This window comes from Pan troglodytes, chromosome 12 (genome assembly GCF_028858775.2).
Source record: "Pan troglodytes isolate AG18354 chromosome 12, NHGRI_mPanTro3-v2.0_pri, whole genome shotgun sequence".
NCBI classification, from domain to species: domain Eukaryota; kingdom Metazoa; phylum Chordata; class Mammalia; order Primates; family Hominidae; genus Pan; species Pan troglodytes.
The window spans coordinates 53583243-53601964 of record NC_072410.2 but is presented as its reverse complement, the minus strand read 5'-3'; the positions used below and the strand labels follow the sequence as shown (position 1 = coordinate 53601964).

The window sequence follows — 18722 nt, the reverse complement described above, 5'->3', positions numbered from 1 at the left end:
GTTTAGGTACCTAATACTTTTTCTATACTGCCCCACTTTGGGTTAAGGAATCTACTATCTTCAGTGTCTTATCAATTTAATTGCCATCTCTAGCCCAAATTACCTCTCAGGTGGCCAGAATGAATCACAGTGTTTCATTATGTTACCCTCATTTATGGTTGATCAACTTTGATCAAGGATATTAAATTTACCATTGGAAACTCCACTTGGGTTTCCCTTTTCTTGACACATGGATGGCAATCTTAAGGGCCTGAATTTCTCAAATGTGTAATCTGGGACCACCCACTAACACCATAGCTCTAGTCAGAGTTTGTACAGGGTTGTTCAAGAAATCAACTTCATTTACGTTGGCCAAGCATGGGCACATCACCAGGAACTTGGCTTGGACGTAGAAGGAAAGGGAGGATGGAAAGGGAAGTGCCATTTTTTGAAGGCTGGCCATGTGCCAGGATCTCTGCACACCTTGTCTCATGTCATCACAGAACCAATCTGGGAAGCAGGAATTATCTCAATTTCACATACATAAAGAAAAAGAAGTCTTACATTCATCTGTCCATCACTGGAAAGATTTACAATGATTCTGAAGGACAGGCAGTGGAGTTTTAGGTTTCAGGGGCAAGAGCAGTTTTCAAAAGTCTTTGAGTCCAGTGTGCACAAGTCAACAAGCAGTACCTGGTGTGCAGGAGCACTCGTGAGTGAGTCTGTCTCGGGTCTCGACAATTAGCAATTGTGTGACAGTCATTCTGTTTCCTTCTGCCTGACCCTGGGAGACATACCAGTAATGGATGTGCAAAAGCAGGTCTGTTTTATGTCTTAATATAAGATTAACTGTATTGAAAAAATGCTGAAGAATGAATGTGTCAAAATGGGTTAACTGTGTACATTGACTTTCATGTCATCATCCATCTGTCATGAATGAGTGATACTTTGCAATGGGCTGGTGTATGACAGTGAGGACCTTAGGGCATGAAGGCTTTTTGCCTGGTCCCAGCAGCGTCTGCCCCATGAAGTTTGTTTTCTCTCACTGCCTCCAGGCCCCACTGATACCCCCAAATAGATGCTGGGTTATGAGAACCAGTGAAGTCCCCCATGTCGTCAGTCTTAAAAATAATTTTACAAGTCCACATATTTGTCCCATTCTTGGAGTAGTTTTAGTGTATGTCTTTAAATTAACTACTAACAGTATAAATAACTTGACATCATAAAAAGAAAAGGAAGGCTTAAAGAGGTTGTGCAACTTACTCAAAGCCCACATATTAGTAAGTAGAAGTTTAGGATTTGGATCATCTTTTCCTGCCTCCAAAGCCCAAGCTCTTTGCCATGAGGTTGATGCAGCCATTAACAGGAATGAGACCATGGAGGGGAATTGAGCAGCCACAGGAAACGTAGGCTCCAACGCCATTCCTGCTACCCACTAACTATAGGCGGCATCAGCCTGCTAAATCCTTATTCCCCTCATTCTATTAAACACTTGAAGGGCATTTAGTGGCAATTTGTGTTTGAAACACTGTACTATGTCTCACAGGTACAAATATGAGTAAAGCAGATATGTGTCTTCTAGGGGCTTCTAGTTCAGTGGCAGAGACAAAAACATAATAATATAATTTCTATAAAATAAAGTAGATAAGACAGAGCTATGATTGTGGTAAAATAAGAGCACAAATGCAGAGTTCAGTGGTGGTATTTACTGGTCTCTGTTTCCCACTCAATGACAAGGGCCATGATTGGCAAAACCATGTCCATTTTATGCTCTTGTTCTCCAGTACTTGGAGAGGGCCTAGCACATGGGAGGTGTTCAATAAATATGTTAGGTATGAATAAATCAGGTGGTACCTGAGCAAAGACTTGAAAGATGAAAAACAGCTAGCCACGCAACGATAGTTAGAAAGAGTGTCTCAGGGAGAAGAAGACCGTGACAGAAGAGCGAGGTATGTATGGGGAGCTAATGCCATTTAGTTCTGTCAAAGCACAAAGTGTGAGGAGGGAGGGGGAGGTGCTGGAGAGATAAGAGAGGGCTTGTATGGGCTAAAGACTCAAAGCCTTGTACCTAGCAGTCCACAAATAGATTCCAGGGATTTCATGGACCCCCTGAAATGGTAATAAAAAATGTGTGAGCCTCTGCATAAATGTGAATGTGTACTTTCATTAGGAAAGGGATGTGTCACTTCCATAAAATTCTCAAATGTTAAGAACTCTGTGGGCAATGAAGAGCTATTAAAAAGTTCATGGGCAGGCAAATCGATCAGAATATCATTTTAGGGTTTAGAGCCATAAGTGGCTCCAACTGCAGTGTAGAAGATGGAATTCCTGGCAGTAATACTGGTGGTGGAGAAACCAATAAAGAGATCATTGCAATAATCCAGGAAAGAAAGAATGAGATCCTAAGTCTGTTCAATGGTATTAGAGATGAAGTAGACAGGGGCAGATTTGAGAAGTATTTAGATCAGAGGATCAGGATATACTGATGGCAGGTGTCATATTGGGGAAGGAAGAGAGGGAGGAAAAGGCATCTGAGGTTGACTTCCAAGTTTTCAACTTGGGCTGATAAGTAGTGCCATCAAATGAGAGGAGGAAATCACGCAGCTTTGAAAAGGAAAACAGTGAGTTCAGTGTGAAAGGTTGAGTTTGACGTATCAATAGGACCTACTGGACAATTGAATGGTCCTGAATACAACCCTGAAGCATGGGGAGAGATCTAGGCTAGAGATGAAGACTTAACTCATCCATATCTAGATGAGAGTTTAAACTATGGGAGGAAATGAGACAACCCATCGAGAGTTTTAGAAAGAAAACCGGCCATGGACAAGAATGGATCCATCAGTCGCACAATATCATAAATGTACTTAATGCCACTGAATTGTACATTTAAAAATAACAAAATGGTGTATATATCTCCACAATTTTTAAAGAGGAGGAAAAAAATGACCTCCTAGGGCATGCTGACATTTAAAGGTCGGGTACAAGAAGAAGCCCATGAGGAAAGTGGAAAGGAATGGTCAGAGATAAGAGGGAGATTGGGAGAGTCACAGATGCCAGAGGAATAGAATTTCAAAAACATGCAGGGCAGAGTGGGCGGATGAGTTAGATCATCCCTAAGGTGCCTACCAGAAATAACAGAATATATAAACTCTGGGAGAGAGAGAATTTAGATCTCTAGGCTTGCCCATCTAGAACTGCTCAGCAGTAATAAAATGGCTTAAATTTCATCTTTCAAAATAAAAATTGCCCATGCTTTGCCAGTTTTGTCTGGGCAGGAAACAGCTCAGACCAGCTGCTTGGGATGGTTCTGAATTCCACTCAGAGCCCTGGGATGTGATGCCTCCAAGGCGCCAGTCCTGTGAACCCCTTCCTGGTGCTCACAGAGGGACAGCGGCAGGTGTGCAGAGGCCTCCAGCCTCCAGCCTCCCTCTGCCCAGTGGCTGATGCGCCTCTCCCTCTGCCCTCAGGGTCTCTCCTTGGAGCAGAGTGAAGTGGACATAGTTCCTTGATCTCTGCTGTTTCTCTCTCACCGGGATTAAGTCTTTGTAATTAGAACAAGCAGATTGCTACTGAAGTCACCAGGTTAGTGGAACAGAGCTGCCCCCGCTAAAGGTCTCTTTCCCTTGAAGGCACTCCAAAGTGCTTCATAGGCACCCTCACTCTGTACCAGAGAAAGGGGGAGAGGGAGTGGATGGCGGGCCTTTGGGGAGCCTCACATCATCAGCTGCATCCCCAGGTGCCCCTTGGAGGGGAGAATCCAGAGAAAGACCTTTGCCAGCTCTCAAGAAGCTCTAATGGATCCCTCAGCAATTTTCCTGTCCTATTTCTGCCAGAGATCAGCTAATATCTCTTCATTGTGGCAGAACCAACCTACTAATTCATTCTTTCATGTTAAATGCTTACAAGATAGTCTAACCGTGTGAAAGCATCCAAGCATCTTCAGTGGCCTCAGTGATTCAGTGTTGCTACTCAGAATCTGCACAACCTAGCAAAGACTGTAGAACTACAGCAAACCCACCAGCCACCAGAGAGGCTTCTGATAACCTCTTCCTTCAGAAATTGACCATACTGTTGTTGTAGAAATATAATTGTTGTAGTTACTCGGACCTATCCTGGGGTTAGTTAAAATAGAGATATTGGGGTCACTGTCGTGGGGGCAATAAAGCATGCCTCTTTCCTGCCTTGATTGTGAATAAACTGAAAAATGAGGCCAAAAAATGATACATGAAAACCTCAGCATTGCCTTTATTACTGTGAGTTGGAGATTTTGGCTGAGTGTGGCAGCAAACAGGCTGGAAACGGAAGCCCAGAGTTAAATAGATTTACCAGTCTGATGGCAGGCAGGGGGCCTGTCCAGGGAAGATGCACAGCCAGAGGCAGAGTTACGGGGGGCTGATTCGCTTAAACTTTAGGGACCCTCACTTGCATCGGTCCCTGCTAGGCCCTTCTAAGGCCAGGGGAGTAGCCCTTATAATTTTGCATTTGTATTTTTATGTTCTCTTTCTTAAAGAGCCTCCACAAAATTGCATCAGGCCCCACAACAGCTGCTTGCATGGAATAGCAGAGAATACCGCCTGCTCCCTCCGGACAGCACACTCCTGAAAACGGGGAGAGAGGAGCCAAACATGCTCGGTTTACACTTTCCTTATTTACTGAATGAGTGGAGGGCAGAGACAGGCCTGGAGTTACGCACACTGAGTGCCCCAACATGGAAAGAAACGTCAGGAGGGACAGGAAACATTCCCTCCTTAACCAACACAGTTTTCAAGACCTTACTGGAGGCACTTTATTGGCTACATAATCACTCCATGCGGTGGGCATCAGGCAGAATCCTGGTGCAGACCCAACTTTGAGGTGGAGGATTTCACAGTTTCTTTATTTTGAACTTCCCCCAGGCTCCCACTAATTCCTCTCCATTCTATCCTCCTCCCTTTCCCACAAAAGAAAACAGAAAGGAGCAGCAGTGTTTGATAATGTATCATCCAGAGGCCTGGTTCTCTCCCATTATAGGGCAAACAAGCCCTGGCAAGATATTTCACTCCCGCCCCATGCCATGCATTAAAAATCCAAAATTGCCTCTATTCCGCCTGCCAAGCAAGAGATGCTTTCATTATTGAAGTTCCAAATGTATACCTTTGAGAACAGTGCCTTCTCGTCTTAAAAGAGAGGTCCTCATTTTGTGAGTTGGGAGCAGAGGGAATTAAAGAAAGCCATGATGCAGGGATTTGGCCATTCAAGCCGGGCAGCCTTCAGAGAAAGTCATCCCTAATGACACATGCCCGAATGAAGGAGCGGGGCTGAGCTTGTCCTGCCTTCGTATTTAATGTTGCCTGTCTGCCTCCTTAATAGCGGGCCTCTGTGTGAGCATTTGACAAGACTTAAAACTATTCATTGAAGAAAATGGATGATCCCCCAACAGGAAGATGCAACCCCATGGGCTGCCTGCTTGACCACAGAAGTGCTTCCAGCTCCAGTTGCTCATCTGAGAACTCCCCCCACCACTTGCTGTTAAAATTGTTAAAATTAAAGGCCATGTTGATTGATTTTTTAAACTTTATTTCCATTTTTTTTAATAAAATAAGAATTGGACTTGGGTTGATACTTAGGCTATTGAGAAAATAACATTGGTAAGACTCCACGTGTGGCTGTTTGCTGTTTCTCCCCCTCTGGAATCTTTTTCAAAGGTTTGTGGTGAACTACATGCAGGGGCTACCTGGTAAGGGCAGGTGGCACTGCCAAGGGCAGCAAACACTGAGAGTCTGCTGGGCTGGACAGGTCAGCTTCCGCTGTCATCTGCGTCATAAAGTCAGGTCCATGCAGGGCCCCACTCCAGATTCCCCCTGCCCAATGCGGACTCTCAGATGGATCATGGAGAATGAGTCTGAACTTGTGAGTCAGGGAGCACCCATTCTCAGAAGCTACCTTGCACCCTGCCAGCTCTCATCTGAGATGAGGCCTGGGCAGGCACAACTCCGCGAGGGGGACCTCTGGCCCAGATGGTCCCACTTAGTTCCAGAGTGGTATCTATGTGGCCCTATGGTCTCACCTGTCCTGGCCACCCCTTCCCCTGGTGAAGAGGGAGGACAGAGGCCAAGCTCACACACCAGTCCTGAGTTAGGCTGTGAGCAGCAGTCCCGACCCTCCTGGGGTGCAATCTGGGAAGGAGATCTTGGGAGCAGGTGGCAGTTAGCACGGAGTATGCCAACAGACAGTGAATCAGGGGCACAGGAGGGCAGCATGGAGGCCAGAGCCCAAGGAGTCGAGGCAGTCTGCCCCAGAGCAAAACAGTGCAGAGCGGAGCCAGGCTCTGTGGGGGTCAGGCTATGCCATGTGAGCTCTGCTGCATTCTACATGCCTCCCAACCACTGGCAAAGCCTGTTCCTTAGCACCTGAGTGTCTTCATCTTGGAACGTGGTAAAGATGGAAAAGGACTGATTTAGCATAACCAAACTATTTTGTGAATGAAGCAAATACTATTTACTAAACAATGCAGATGTGCATCTATTTCTATTCTAATATTGATATATATTCAACAGGTAACTAGGGCCTTTCTCACATTAGCTGTTAATCCCCCTTCACAAGGTAGTTGATTAAGACTCCAAGCCAAGAATCTAAAGGGAAGACAGCCTCTGCCATGGTCCCCCTCCCTCTCTGACTTTCCTCTGAAGTCCACGTTCACCCATGCTATGTGCACATCCACACTGGGCCACGTAAGTGAACTGCTTCTGTCAGAGTGGAAGGAGCAACTGCAAACATGGTCTCAACTTCTGTTGCATCTGCTTAGTCTTTAAAGTATAGATATTTCTTAACTAAATTGTTATAAATCTGAAGTTATAGTGTAATGGTTAAGTGTGTATGTGGGGGGGGGTCAAGGTTCTAAAATTAGACCACACGGATTCAAATCCCAGTTTTGTAACATTAACATTGTGAACATATAAAAATAAATTTGTCTATGGGTGGTATGTGGAGGTCTTGAGTGAGTTACATATCTTCACTGAGTCTCAGTTTTCCTTACCTGCAAAAGGGGGTAACAGTTCCTACAAGGCTGTTTTACCGAGGCTCACTGAATTAAATGAGAGAATGCATAGATAGCACTGAGCACGGTGGTTAGCTGTTGTTAAGTAAGTTAGCATTGGACACAGCCGTAAAAATGCAGGCGTTTCAAGAGTGACCTCGGGAAATGACACTGCCCAGAAGAATTGGGCAGAATTGCAGCTGTCCTCCACCTGGGTCTTCTATTCTGAATCTTTCCCTCCTCCAGTCCATACTCTCCAGTGTCAACAGCATTTGCTTTCCAAGAAGCAAATCTGATCACGATGCCCCAGTGTCACTGGGTTAAAGCCACTAAGGGTTCCCCTGGGCTCAGGATAGAAGCCACACTCCTCAGCCTGGCTTGTGTGTCCTCCCACAGTGGGGACCCCACCTCCTTTCCACCCGCACTCATGCTGTGCTCCCAGCATGTGGACCTCCACTGCCCCTGCCCTACCCCAGGGATTTGTGCTTGCCTTTTTGTGCGGGAATGCTGACGCCTCCTTGGCCCTGCTCTGCAGAGTGTCACCTCCTCGGTGAAGTGCTAGTTCCCAGACACTCGGCTCTTCAGCACTTGGCTACTTGCTAAGAACAATAGCCTGCTGGTCTGCTGGGAGCTATGGAACCAAACTGCCCACGTTTAAATTCTGGCTTCTCCACGTGGCTGTCAGCAAGTTTGTCCATCTCTCCTTGCCTTGGTATTTTTAGTGAGATGAGAAAGAGAATATTATTGAATTCACAAGATTGTTAATGAGAATTAAATGAGTTAGCGTAAGGAAAGCATGTTAGTACATAGAACACTGCTTGGCACACAGTAAATGCTCAGTGAATGTCCACTGTGCTAACGACAATGTTATTATCATCATTGTCATTATTCTTATTCCACCAAAATGTAAGCTCTTTAAGAATAAAGACTGCCTATTTTGTTCACTACCTGACACAAAAGGTGCAGGATGTACAGCTGTTGAGTAACACGCAGACCACTGCATGTGGTTAATTGTTTATACGAATGCCCAAGCCCCATCAGCCAGCAGAACACAAGCATCTTGACTAGCCAATCAATCCTGTATTTACTGGTTCTGCTCAATGGGGAAATAATAGACCCTCAATAAACGTTTGCTGAATTAATAAATGAATGAACCTCTGAGGTTGCACGTACACGTTATCTCCTTCTAAAACGTCAGCTTTAGCTCTAAGTTTATCAAAAACTCATGCCCTTCATTCTTTTAAACTGGATATCCAGTGGCTTCTGGAAGATCTCAAAAAACAGACAGTGCATTCGGGGGCTTTATCCCAGAGCAGTCTTCAGAGGAGGATAAAGTTCCTCAAGAAGTGTCTGCCCCTCTGCATTTCCACCCACCAGGACCCCCTTTCCTGCACCTCTCCCCTTCCTGAGCCCCCCGGCTGTCCTCCTCCACCACAGCCAGAGGGAACTGGGCCTCATTAGGGGGACGGTTTATTCCTCATTAGGGGCACCAAGCTTGGCTGGAGAAAAGCCAGCTATCACTTTATCCAAAGCCAGGAAATCTCCCAGTGTGGAAGCCCCCTCTCTCCCATTCTGCACCAAGTCCTTCATTCTCGCTACTTCACGGAAAACCTTCCTCTAGAAGGAAGTGAAAAAATTCCCCCAAAATATATCAGCCCTTCTGCTTTAGTTCATCTACCTAAAGTGAAAAAATAAAACCAGGGAGAGGGGAAATTGTGTATAATGTGAATAAACGTAGTCTGTAGACTTTATTGAAGTACTGCTGTTTTGTAAGCCTCTTACTGACCAGAACCACTTATTATTCCAAATGCACATAGATTTATGATCTGAAATGCTCACCATGTTTTTTACCCTGGAGAACTAGAGGGAGAGCGAGTTCCAGCTCAGTGTTTGACAAGATAGCTTACATCATTTTATCCCCACGTCAATGCAGTGAGGCAAGTGAGGTTTATTATCTTCCTGTTATGAATGTGGGCTGTAGAGACTGAGAGATTAAGAGGGTTGTCCTTGGCCAGCCCTAAGTTTGGAGAAAACATGTAATTTCATTCTGTCACTACTGAGCCCATCGCTCTCTGCCATCACCCATGTATAAATGTTGCAGCCCAGAGCATCCCGTCGGCCATGGCATGTCCGTCGTCTGGCCCCTGTGCTCTCTTCCCTCCCCCAACTACCCCTGGGCTGCCCAGCCCTGCACCTGCACTTGTGAGGCTGCAGCTCCCCTGGGGGCAGTCTGGCATTCCCAAGCTCTGGCTAGGGACCAGAGGTGTTTAGCTCCCTGGCTTTTTGGTCAGAGACATTCCAGGGAGTTTCAGCAAGTAAGAGCTGCCTTTAAACAGCTTCCAGAAGCCCCTGCTGAGCACTCAGAGTGGGAGTGAGCCACATCCCAGCTCTGCTATTCACCTGCTGTGTTACCCTCAACAGACCACCCAGCCTCCCTTCCCTGTAATGGAGGAGAGGGAGCAGCTTTGAGAATCTGATAGTGCTGTGAACAGTCTCCCCTGAAGACACTTGCACTAAACATCACAGGTGTCATTTCAGGAGGGTCACAGTGTCCATCAATTGAGCCCACCTGGGTACCCCATAGATCCCCTGCCCCTGGATAAGAATCCCTGGGCCCAGTGAGCTCTAACACCAAAGTGGGAAGCCCCCAAATACAGATTTTTTTAAAGGAAACTTCAGTAGTTTATTTTCTCACTATGAAAGAAACAAGATAGATTTTAAAAGGAAAATTACCATAAAACCACTACCAGTAAAATTACTATTAATAATTTAGTAAATATAAATTTAAAAATTTAGTAAATGTCAGACAGTCTTTATGTCTCTCTCACTCTTGACATACATATACATAAATCTACTCATTATACCAGGAGTGTTTTGTCATCTTATTTAAATATCATTTAAATATTATTTGACAATATGGCCGGGCACAATGGCTCACACCTATAGTCCCAGCAGAGTGGGAGGCCAAGGCAGAAGAATCACATGAGCCCAGGAGTTCAAGACAAGCCTGGACAACAAAGTGAGACCCATCTCTACAAAAAACAAAAAAAATAATTAGCCAGGCGTGGTCACATGCACCTGCAGTCTCAGCTACCCAGGAGGCTGAGATGGGTGGATCCCTTGAGCCCAGGAGTTCAAGGCTGCAGTGAGCTATGATCACACCACTACACTCCAACCCAAGTGACAGAGTGAGACCCTGTCACAAAAAATATGAATAAATAAAATTATTTGACAATGTAATGTCTACATAATAACCGATTGCATAGTAATTCTGTAATGCATTATTTAACTTTCCCTAATTGTTAACCATTTATGTTTTCATTATTATTATCTGTACAAACATATCTGATTATTGTCTTAGACTAAAAGTGGAATAGCCATTTCTATGTAGAAGGAAGCTTTTGATACCTATCACAATTTGCCCCCTCTCTCCTAGAAAGTTTTGCTGATTTGCACTCCCAGTAGCTGTAGGGAGGCAGGGTGGAGGGGACTTAGACCTGTGTTCCTAAGCAGCTTCCTTGAACCAGCAACTCAGAATGTTGATACCAAGTGGGGTCCCTGTTTGCTAAAAGTTAGACATCTCAGTCCACAGAAACTGTGTCTAGGACTGGCCTCACCACATTTTTAAGTGGGTAAAACTGGTCTTCAGTGCCTTCCTCCCTCCCTCATTCCCATGTAGCCACTTGATCTGACTGTAGCCCCTCGCCTCCCAGGTTCAGCAGCAGTTGCTCTGCCCCCACCCCTTGGATTCACAGACCCTACAAGGCATCCCATCAGCAGGCTCTAGACTTTCCATCCACAGCTTTATGAATCTGTTACATGCACCTGTGTGAATGGGTTCAGGGGAGCAGGCTGAATTCAGAGTACAATGGTCCTGAGTCAGCCCAGGCAGAGACTGGGACATCGGACCCAGTGAGGAGGCTGTCACCAGGCAGGGGATGGTGTTCCAGGGCCAGATGAGCAGTGGAAGTCCATGTTCATGCCTGCTCTGTCTCTTATACAGTTGGTCCTTCAAAATGTTCCTCAAAGGGAAGAACAGGGCCTCTCTGAAAAGATAAATTCATTTCCCTTGAAAATTGGCTAAACAGAGTGTGTTGCAGGGCCATGAGCCCCAGAATGATGGGCAGAGTTTCAACCATTTGCTTGGCAAACTGTGCTGCTCTCTGAGCCTTAAATCTGCATATCAGTGATGGGAGTTTGGGGAGGGAAGATCACACATGGTCCCGTCCCGCTGCTGACCGCCTCTCTCTTGGCCCTGCAGTCTGACGGCTCCATCCTGGCCATCGCCCTGCTGATCCTGTTCCTGCTCCTAGCCCTGGCTCTCCTCTGGTGGTTCTGGCCCCTCTGCTGCACCGTGGTAAGTGCCCCAAACCTCAGGCCATGCAAGGTGAAGGGTGACATAAAGTTCACAGACCATGAGTAGAGAGAAAGGGATTTTTAAAAAACTAAAGATGGGAGACAAATCTTGCATTTTTTATACAATTTATACAAAATTGATGTGAACTGACATTGATCAATGGAACCATGAGTCATCAGCAGTCAGTATGAGTTAGGGTGTGAGATTGCCAATGGCCATGCCCCTTGGGTGGGGCAACTGGGGTGTCCGCTTTAGTTCTGGTGCTTAGGGAAGATCCACAGGACACCACAAATGATGAGTGTTATTCGACATGTAATGAATATATATGCCTCTGTGTACGGTACACACACATACACACATACACATTTGTTGAGTTGCCCAACCTATACTCTTCTAAGGCCACCCTGGTCTTAGTAACTAGTCTACCTATCTGAGAAAGTGTCTCTGGCCTGACCTCTTTATTTTCAACAATGAAGAATGGCACTTACCTTTATTCATTGATTTTGGCAACTTTTGTAGGACACACCTACTGTGTGACCAGCACTGGGCTAAGCACTTTGGCTACAAGATCAATAAAAACCTGCCTCCTCCCCATCAGTGTCATATGGAGTCACCACATGACAATGTCTCCCCAGAATAGCTTGGGGCCTGGAATAATCCACCCTGACGATAATCCCAAATGGTAAATGTCTGGTTGTCAATTTCTGTTCCCTGGCCCTTAGACTGGGAGAAGTCCAAACAAAGTAATAGCCAAATAAAGAAAAAAAAAATTCCCTGTGACATGTCTATTTCTAGCCTGTGCCCTGCCTTTCAACAAATCAGTGTGTGCTGTGAAGCCCATGAGTGTGAAGTGGCCACTGCTCCACTGCCACGGCATCTTCATTTCCTGTATTTTAGTTCTTCCATGGAAGAGCCGGCAAGGCACAATAGACAGTGAGCCTCTCCAGGACAGGGACTCATCTTCATTTTCCCTCTGAAACTTCAGCATTTAGCACACAGTGTGAGGGAGTTCACATCTGTGTGTACAGCTCAACTGAACCAAGACCACAGAGAGACAGAGCACTGGACTTGAAAAGCAAGGGGAAATGGCTTCGGATGACATGTTAAAGAGGTGGCAAATGAGTGAGATGGGAAGCTCAACCAGGATGTGGACCATATGGCAGGGACTTCTGGAAAGGGTTGACTTGCAGCAGACAAGTATGGAAGGAGAGACCCAGGACAGGCACAAGTCTTGGGTTAATTAGGACCCTGCAGGCTGGGCTGGACTTCACCAAGATTTTAAACAGATTCTTACCAGAGCAGCTCCAAGAGTTGAATGTTGTTTTAAACACTTAAGGCTGCAAAACCATTTTATTTTGAGGGTAAAAAATCCTCATGAGTCAGCACAAGTGCTTTCTATGGAGATTCAAAAACAAGCACATTTTCAAGTCTAGAAAAAGAAAAGAAAAACCTTACAGTGGGTTCTTAAAGAAGAGTCGGCAGGCCTGGTAGCAGCAGGCAGTGAACACTATTATAGTCCCTTTGATTATTTACGGTTACCTCTGGGTGAGGACAGCTAGGAACATTAGAACAGCCAAGCAGTGCTCCACCAAATACTGGCTGTGTGACCTTGGGCAAGTTTCTTCACCTCTCTCTCAGTTTCCTCATTGGTATAATGAGGACAATAAGAGCTCCCACCTCATCGTTAGATGGTGAAGACTATAAAGGAGTGTATATATATGTGCTTAGAAAGCACCTAACACATAGTAACTGCTGTATGTTATTATTATTTAAAAGTATTTTACTGTAATAGGAATCTATTATGATACTGGATGGCATTCAGTTTATATTCTTTGGAAATGTTTCTCAAAATAAACCTTTTGTTATTGGAAGCAATGTCACCCAAGGCCAAATTGAGTTTTGCAATATTCAAAATATTTTTCAATGAATTTATCTGGTTAAGTCCCTGTTGCTTTGGAAGGCAGCCAAAATGTCTTAATGTGGTCTGACTTTGTAAGTCGTGAAGGATTTCTTTATGAGGGTTGATCTTCGGGATTCATTTTCCTGTTTATGATGTCTATTTAAGCCGCCTCCTCTCACTCTTTCTGAAAGCTGGCTTGGGCTCCAGTGCTTGGTCTGCCCCCTAAAACTACTTGCTGATCACTTGCTTCCTTGACGAGGGGTGATGCTCCGGAGCAGGGCAGATTAAGGTCATATGTTTCCTAAACAGTATACTCAGGAATGAAGGCAAACATGGGCCTCCCATCAGAGTTTCATTCAGAGGACACAGGGAAGTTTCTCTCCCGAGATACAGCACCCCTCACCACAGTCCCCAGATTAATAGAGGGCATTCTTGTAAACAATGGTCCTCAAACCTTCCTCTGTCACTCTTCCTGCATCTACCCCAAGGGTGGGGAATGCCCCTCAACCTACTAGCAGAGCCGCATCTCCGTGCTGGAGGAAAAGCCAGAAAGCAGAAAAGACCTAAAAAACGTGGGGTACGTGTCTGCCATGTGCCTTCTCCTTCCTGCTGCAATCTTTTCTTTAGGGGTGATACTCAAAATATTTAACAACCTGCAAGGCCCCCACCCCCGCTGAGCCACACATTAACCCACAGTGGCTGGGTATGTGAAGGGGTGGGGGATGAAGTCTTGCAGGGTGGCTGGGTAGGAGAGCAGGCCCAGTTACTAGCTACAAAGACCAGTTTTAGATGTACTGGCCAGGATGAGCAGACCAGGCACAGGGGCTGCTATCAGGCCTGCCTCTGCTCAGCATCCTCCTGCTTCCTGCTGGTCCTGTCTGGAAGAAGAAACCTGATGGGTGAGGGTGACAGATGATGCCTACCCACTGCACTTGGCCTTTCCCTAAGGACCCCACTCCCCCATTTGGGCTCTTAACTTCCAGCCAAATGGAACCTGAATTAACTTGTTGCCAGCCTGCCAGATGTAATCTACCAGTAATGACTGATGGGGAGAGAGAAAACTGACCATATCCTGAATCAAACCTTTAGTGTTTCCCAGCTTGTTCCTCAGTATCGCCAGGCGGACCTCTGGCTTTTAAGATTCCTATACCTATTCATTGGCACAAAACACCCACCTTGAAGGGGAGAGAGGTATTGGACTATGCACACTGGGCTTATTCGCATTTTCAAATAGGTAATTCAAGGGGTTAATATTTTCCCAAATAATAATAATAATAAAGTCCTGCCTCAGTTCCACAAGGGACATTTCCAGAACCCTTCAAGTCACGCCATGCCCACTCCAGCTACTCATAAGTTTGGTCCGATATTATTGAAATCTCAAAATTGAACTTTAAAAAGAGGAAGACTAGGAAATCTAAAACAGAAAAGGATCTTTTTTTTAAAAAAGTTGCAATGTATTAGACAAGTAAATGTTATGAATGGCTTGAATGTGTAGGGGGGAAAAGTCATCAATGAATCAGTGACATTAGGGCACTAAAAAGTTGTAGAAAATGCAGGTATCCCTGAGAGTCTCCCCTCACCCCAGCCAAAAGCCAATGCCCTGATGGGAGCCTGCAGCCCAGGTAGGGGGTAGCTTTATGTATACAGAGAAAGGCCATCGTATCCTGCCTAAATTTCAGCAGGTAGCAAGACACTGGAGGATTCCGATTAGCAATGGGGACTGGCTGCCCCAGATGAGAAATCTGGAGTATCGAAGAAATCCCTGTTGGGGCTCTCAGTTTCATGACTCCATGTTGACACTCTGATAAACACCCCAATTCCCGATCTCCCCTCTGTCCCTATACCTACACCTTCCCGGTGGTGTGTGTTCTCCTCTCCCACTCCCAAGATATCAGTCACCTCAGAAGAGAGCAGCCCAGCTTGCTGATGGGGCCACTGCACATTTATGAGGGCTTCAGCACTCATACTTTAGCAAACCGCCAACTTACCTCTATGGATAAGAACTCCTCCCAAACTGCAACCGTTTCCCTGAAGTTCCCTGTACTACCTCTGACTGTCTCATATTCAGTAGACAACCTGCTGTTCTATCTCCGTGAGAAAACAGAAGCTGTGCTGTGAGAAATCCTTGCACTCCAGCACCCTCATATGTGCATCCTCCTCCAGCATCCCTCTCCCTCCCTTTCCACAGATGTTCTTCGTTTCTTCCTTTCTCACTCAGCATCTTCCTCCTTTCCTTTCCACTGGCTTCCTCCCTCTGCCTACAAACATACGCCAGCCACCTTCATCCTTTAAAAAATGGGTCTATGTTAATCTGTCCTCACACTACTACAAAGACATATACCTGAGACTAGGTAATTTATAAAGAAAAGAGGTTCAATTGGCTCACAGTTCTGCAGGCTGTACAGGAAGCATAGTAGCTTCTGCCTCTGGGGAGGCCTCAGGAAGGTTCCAATCATGGCTGATGGCAAAGGGGGAGCAAGGCATCTCACATGGTGGGAGCAGGAGGAAGAGAAGAACGAGGTGGGAGGTGCTACACACTTTTCAACAACCAGATCTCAGGAAAACTCACTATCACAAGAACAGCACCAAAGGGATGATGCTAAGCCATTCATGAGAAACCCCACCGCCATGATCCAATCACTTGATGGATCAGGTGATGACTGATGGCTGCAATCAGCCAATCACCTCCCACTAGGCCCCTCCTCCAACATTGGGGATTACAACTCGACGTGAGATTTGCGTGGGAACACGGATCCAACCCATGTTAATCTCATGCCTTATTTCTCCTTCATGCTACTCTCTTCTCCTTCCCTTCCTTTCACCCACACACTCCTTTGCAGAGCATCCACTGTCCACAATTCCTCTCCTTCCCTCTTCCTCCCACTGCACCCTGAGCACCATTGCCATTATTTCTCCAGTCCTTCGCTTGCAAAACTGAATTTCCCAGCCACTGGTCTCCATTCACTTCTCATTCTTCTTTACCTCTTTCAGCAGTAGGCACTGTCGACCTCTCTCTCCTTTAAACTGTCTCCTCCACTGGTGTCTGCTGGCTCTTCTCCTACGTCTCTGTGCAGTTTCTCCCTGTCTCCCTCATGGGCTCTCTTTCCTCTGCTTGCCAATTGTTCTCCAGGGTTGCCTTCCACCCTCTTCTCTAACACATTGTTCGTGGTCAGTGTCACCAGCTCCCACAACTTCAACTACTTAATGTGTTTACCCATCACTGGCCTTGGCTCCAGAGGACCAGCCCACATTAAAGGGACCAATGGACATCTCAAATGCAGGCATCTCACCCTCAACATACCCCCCACTGAACTCTTCACGTTACCCCCTAAATCTGCTCTTCATCAGTGGATGTGCCATTGTCCTCCAGGCTGCCCAAACTAGGGACTGCAGAGCAACCGCTGCTGTCTTCTTCTGTCCCTCCTTGTCTTATCTCACTTTGGAGCTGCCTACAGCACATCCTTTCCCACACCTCATCTTATCTCACATCTGTCCACACCTTCTACTCCAGCACAGTCACAGTGCCTGTCACTCAGTAGTTGCTTAAGAAATATTTGTGGAATGAATGAATGAATACCATTGTCTTACTCTAGGATTCCGCATCTCCCACCTGAATTATTTCAGCAATTTCCTAACTGCTCTTTTAGTCTTTCTCACCTTCATTAAAGAGACTTTTCATTTTTAAAAAAGGCAGCCAGGTGATGAGCCTACTCACTACCCTGCCTAGAATTCTCTTGAGTGTTCAGAGGCTGTAAAACAGAGTTCCCGTCCCTTGAGATGGCATGAGTAGGGCTTTTCCATCCTGGCCCCACTTCTCCAGCCTCACCTCTTACCTTCCCCTCCTGTGCAGGGTCTCCCTTAGCACCTGTACCTGCTTCTTTCATAGCACTGATCATGCTGTGAAAATTGCCTGTTTGCTTGTCTGTCTTCCTCTGTTAAGCTGAAGCTGTTGGAAGCCAAGGCTGTAGGTCCCCAGAGCATAATACAGTGCCTGGCTCAAAGCTGCTGCTCAGTGTATCTCAAAGTTCATTAGCAGCCAAGTGGATGGAGGACCAACTGTGGGCACACTCTACTCTTTGGGGCTCCTTAAACATATCAGGTACTTCCTTATCATGATCTTTTTGCTCATATTATTTCCTCTTGCTGAAATAGTTTCACCTTCTTTATGTTCTCTATACAATTCTTCCTTCAAAGTCCAGCTTGCTGTTCAGTCCATTTCAGTAGCATCCTGCGCACCTTTTCCTCACCTGGGGAGGATCAGCTGCTATCTCACTTGGTTTCCATGGCATTTTTCTCACACCTCTTTTAGAGCATTTGCTCATTCTATCACATGTATTTATGTATATATCTCTCACTGTACAGACAGTCCCCAACTTATGGTGGTTAAACTCAGAATTTTTCGACTTTGTAATGGTATGAAAGCTGTGTGCATTCAATAGAAAGCATACTTCAAGTACCCATACAACCATTCTGTTTTTCACTTTCAGTATAGTATTCAGTAAATTACATGAGATAGTCAATACTTGATTATAAAATAGGCTTTGTGTTATCTATTTTGCCCAAGTTTAGACTGATGTCAGTGTTCTGTGAGCACATTTAAGGTTGGCTAGGCTAAGCCATGACGTTCACTAGGTTAGCTATATTAAATGCATGTTCAACTTATGACATGTTCAACTTACAATGGGTTTAGTCTGGACATAGTCCCATCATACATCGAGGAGAATCTGTACCATGAACTCCTCCATGGCAAGGAGAAACTAGTCACAGAAACTAATCCCAAAATATGGTACAGTGCCTAGTACATATTATAATTTGTGTATTTTCCAAATCAAACTAAAAAGCTAAGTCTTCCTAGGGGAAGAGTGTTCGATGCAGAAGGAGCCCACAGACCTATGGAACTGTAATGAGTGGTTGTGTCATGGGGGTTTGTATTATCCTATTTCATGACTTACATGTATGTTATATGCAATATTTTATATGTATCTAATATTATATAACAAGGACATTCAAATCAGTTTCTTAAATAAAATCCTAGAAATATGCCCATTTTATTGAGAGGTTAATGGTATATGAGAAACCCCAAGTGAAAAGATCTTAGCATATTTTGCAGAATGAAAAAGTTCTGGGCAGGGCACAGTGACTCACACCTATAATCCCAACACTGTGGAAGAGCCGAGGCAGGAGGATCACTTGAGCCCTAGAGTCTGAGACTAGCCTAGGCAACATGGTGAGACAGCATCACTATTTTAAAAAAAAAATTAACGTTCTGGAAATTAGTTGCATAATTATGTGAATATACGTAACACTACTAAACTGTACACTTAAAAATAATTAAGATAATAAGTTTTTTATTAAGTGCTTTTAACCATAATTAAAAAGAAAAAAAATCCTGCTTTTAAAGCTGCAATTTTTCTGCAATCCACCTAGTTAAAACATCACACTATTTAGGTCAAATCAAATCACTGTATTTC

At 45.2% G+C, this 18722-nt stretch overlaps 1 protein-coding gene across 5 annotated transcripts in view; it reads left to right on the top strand.

Moving 5' to 3' along the window:
- Positions 1-18722, top strand: part of ANTXR1 (ANTXR cell adhesion molecule 1) — a 236365-nt gene that overhangs the window by 128119 nt on the left and 89524 nt on the right. For 2 of the 5 annotated variants that reach the window (XM_525774.8, XM_054677938.2), the window contains exon 13: positions 11256-11351. In XM_525774.8, the coding sequence (XP_525774.4) occupies positions 11256-11351 (96 nt within the window). Of the gene's footprint in view, positions 1-3446; positions 3557-4489; positions 5532-11255; positions 11352-18722 lie in introns of those variants that run through there. The other 3 variants (XM_054677939.1, XM_054677941.2, XM_054677940.2) reach the window with 3 other exon arrangements.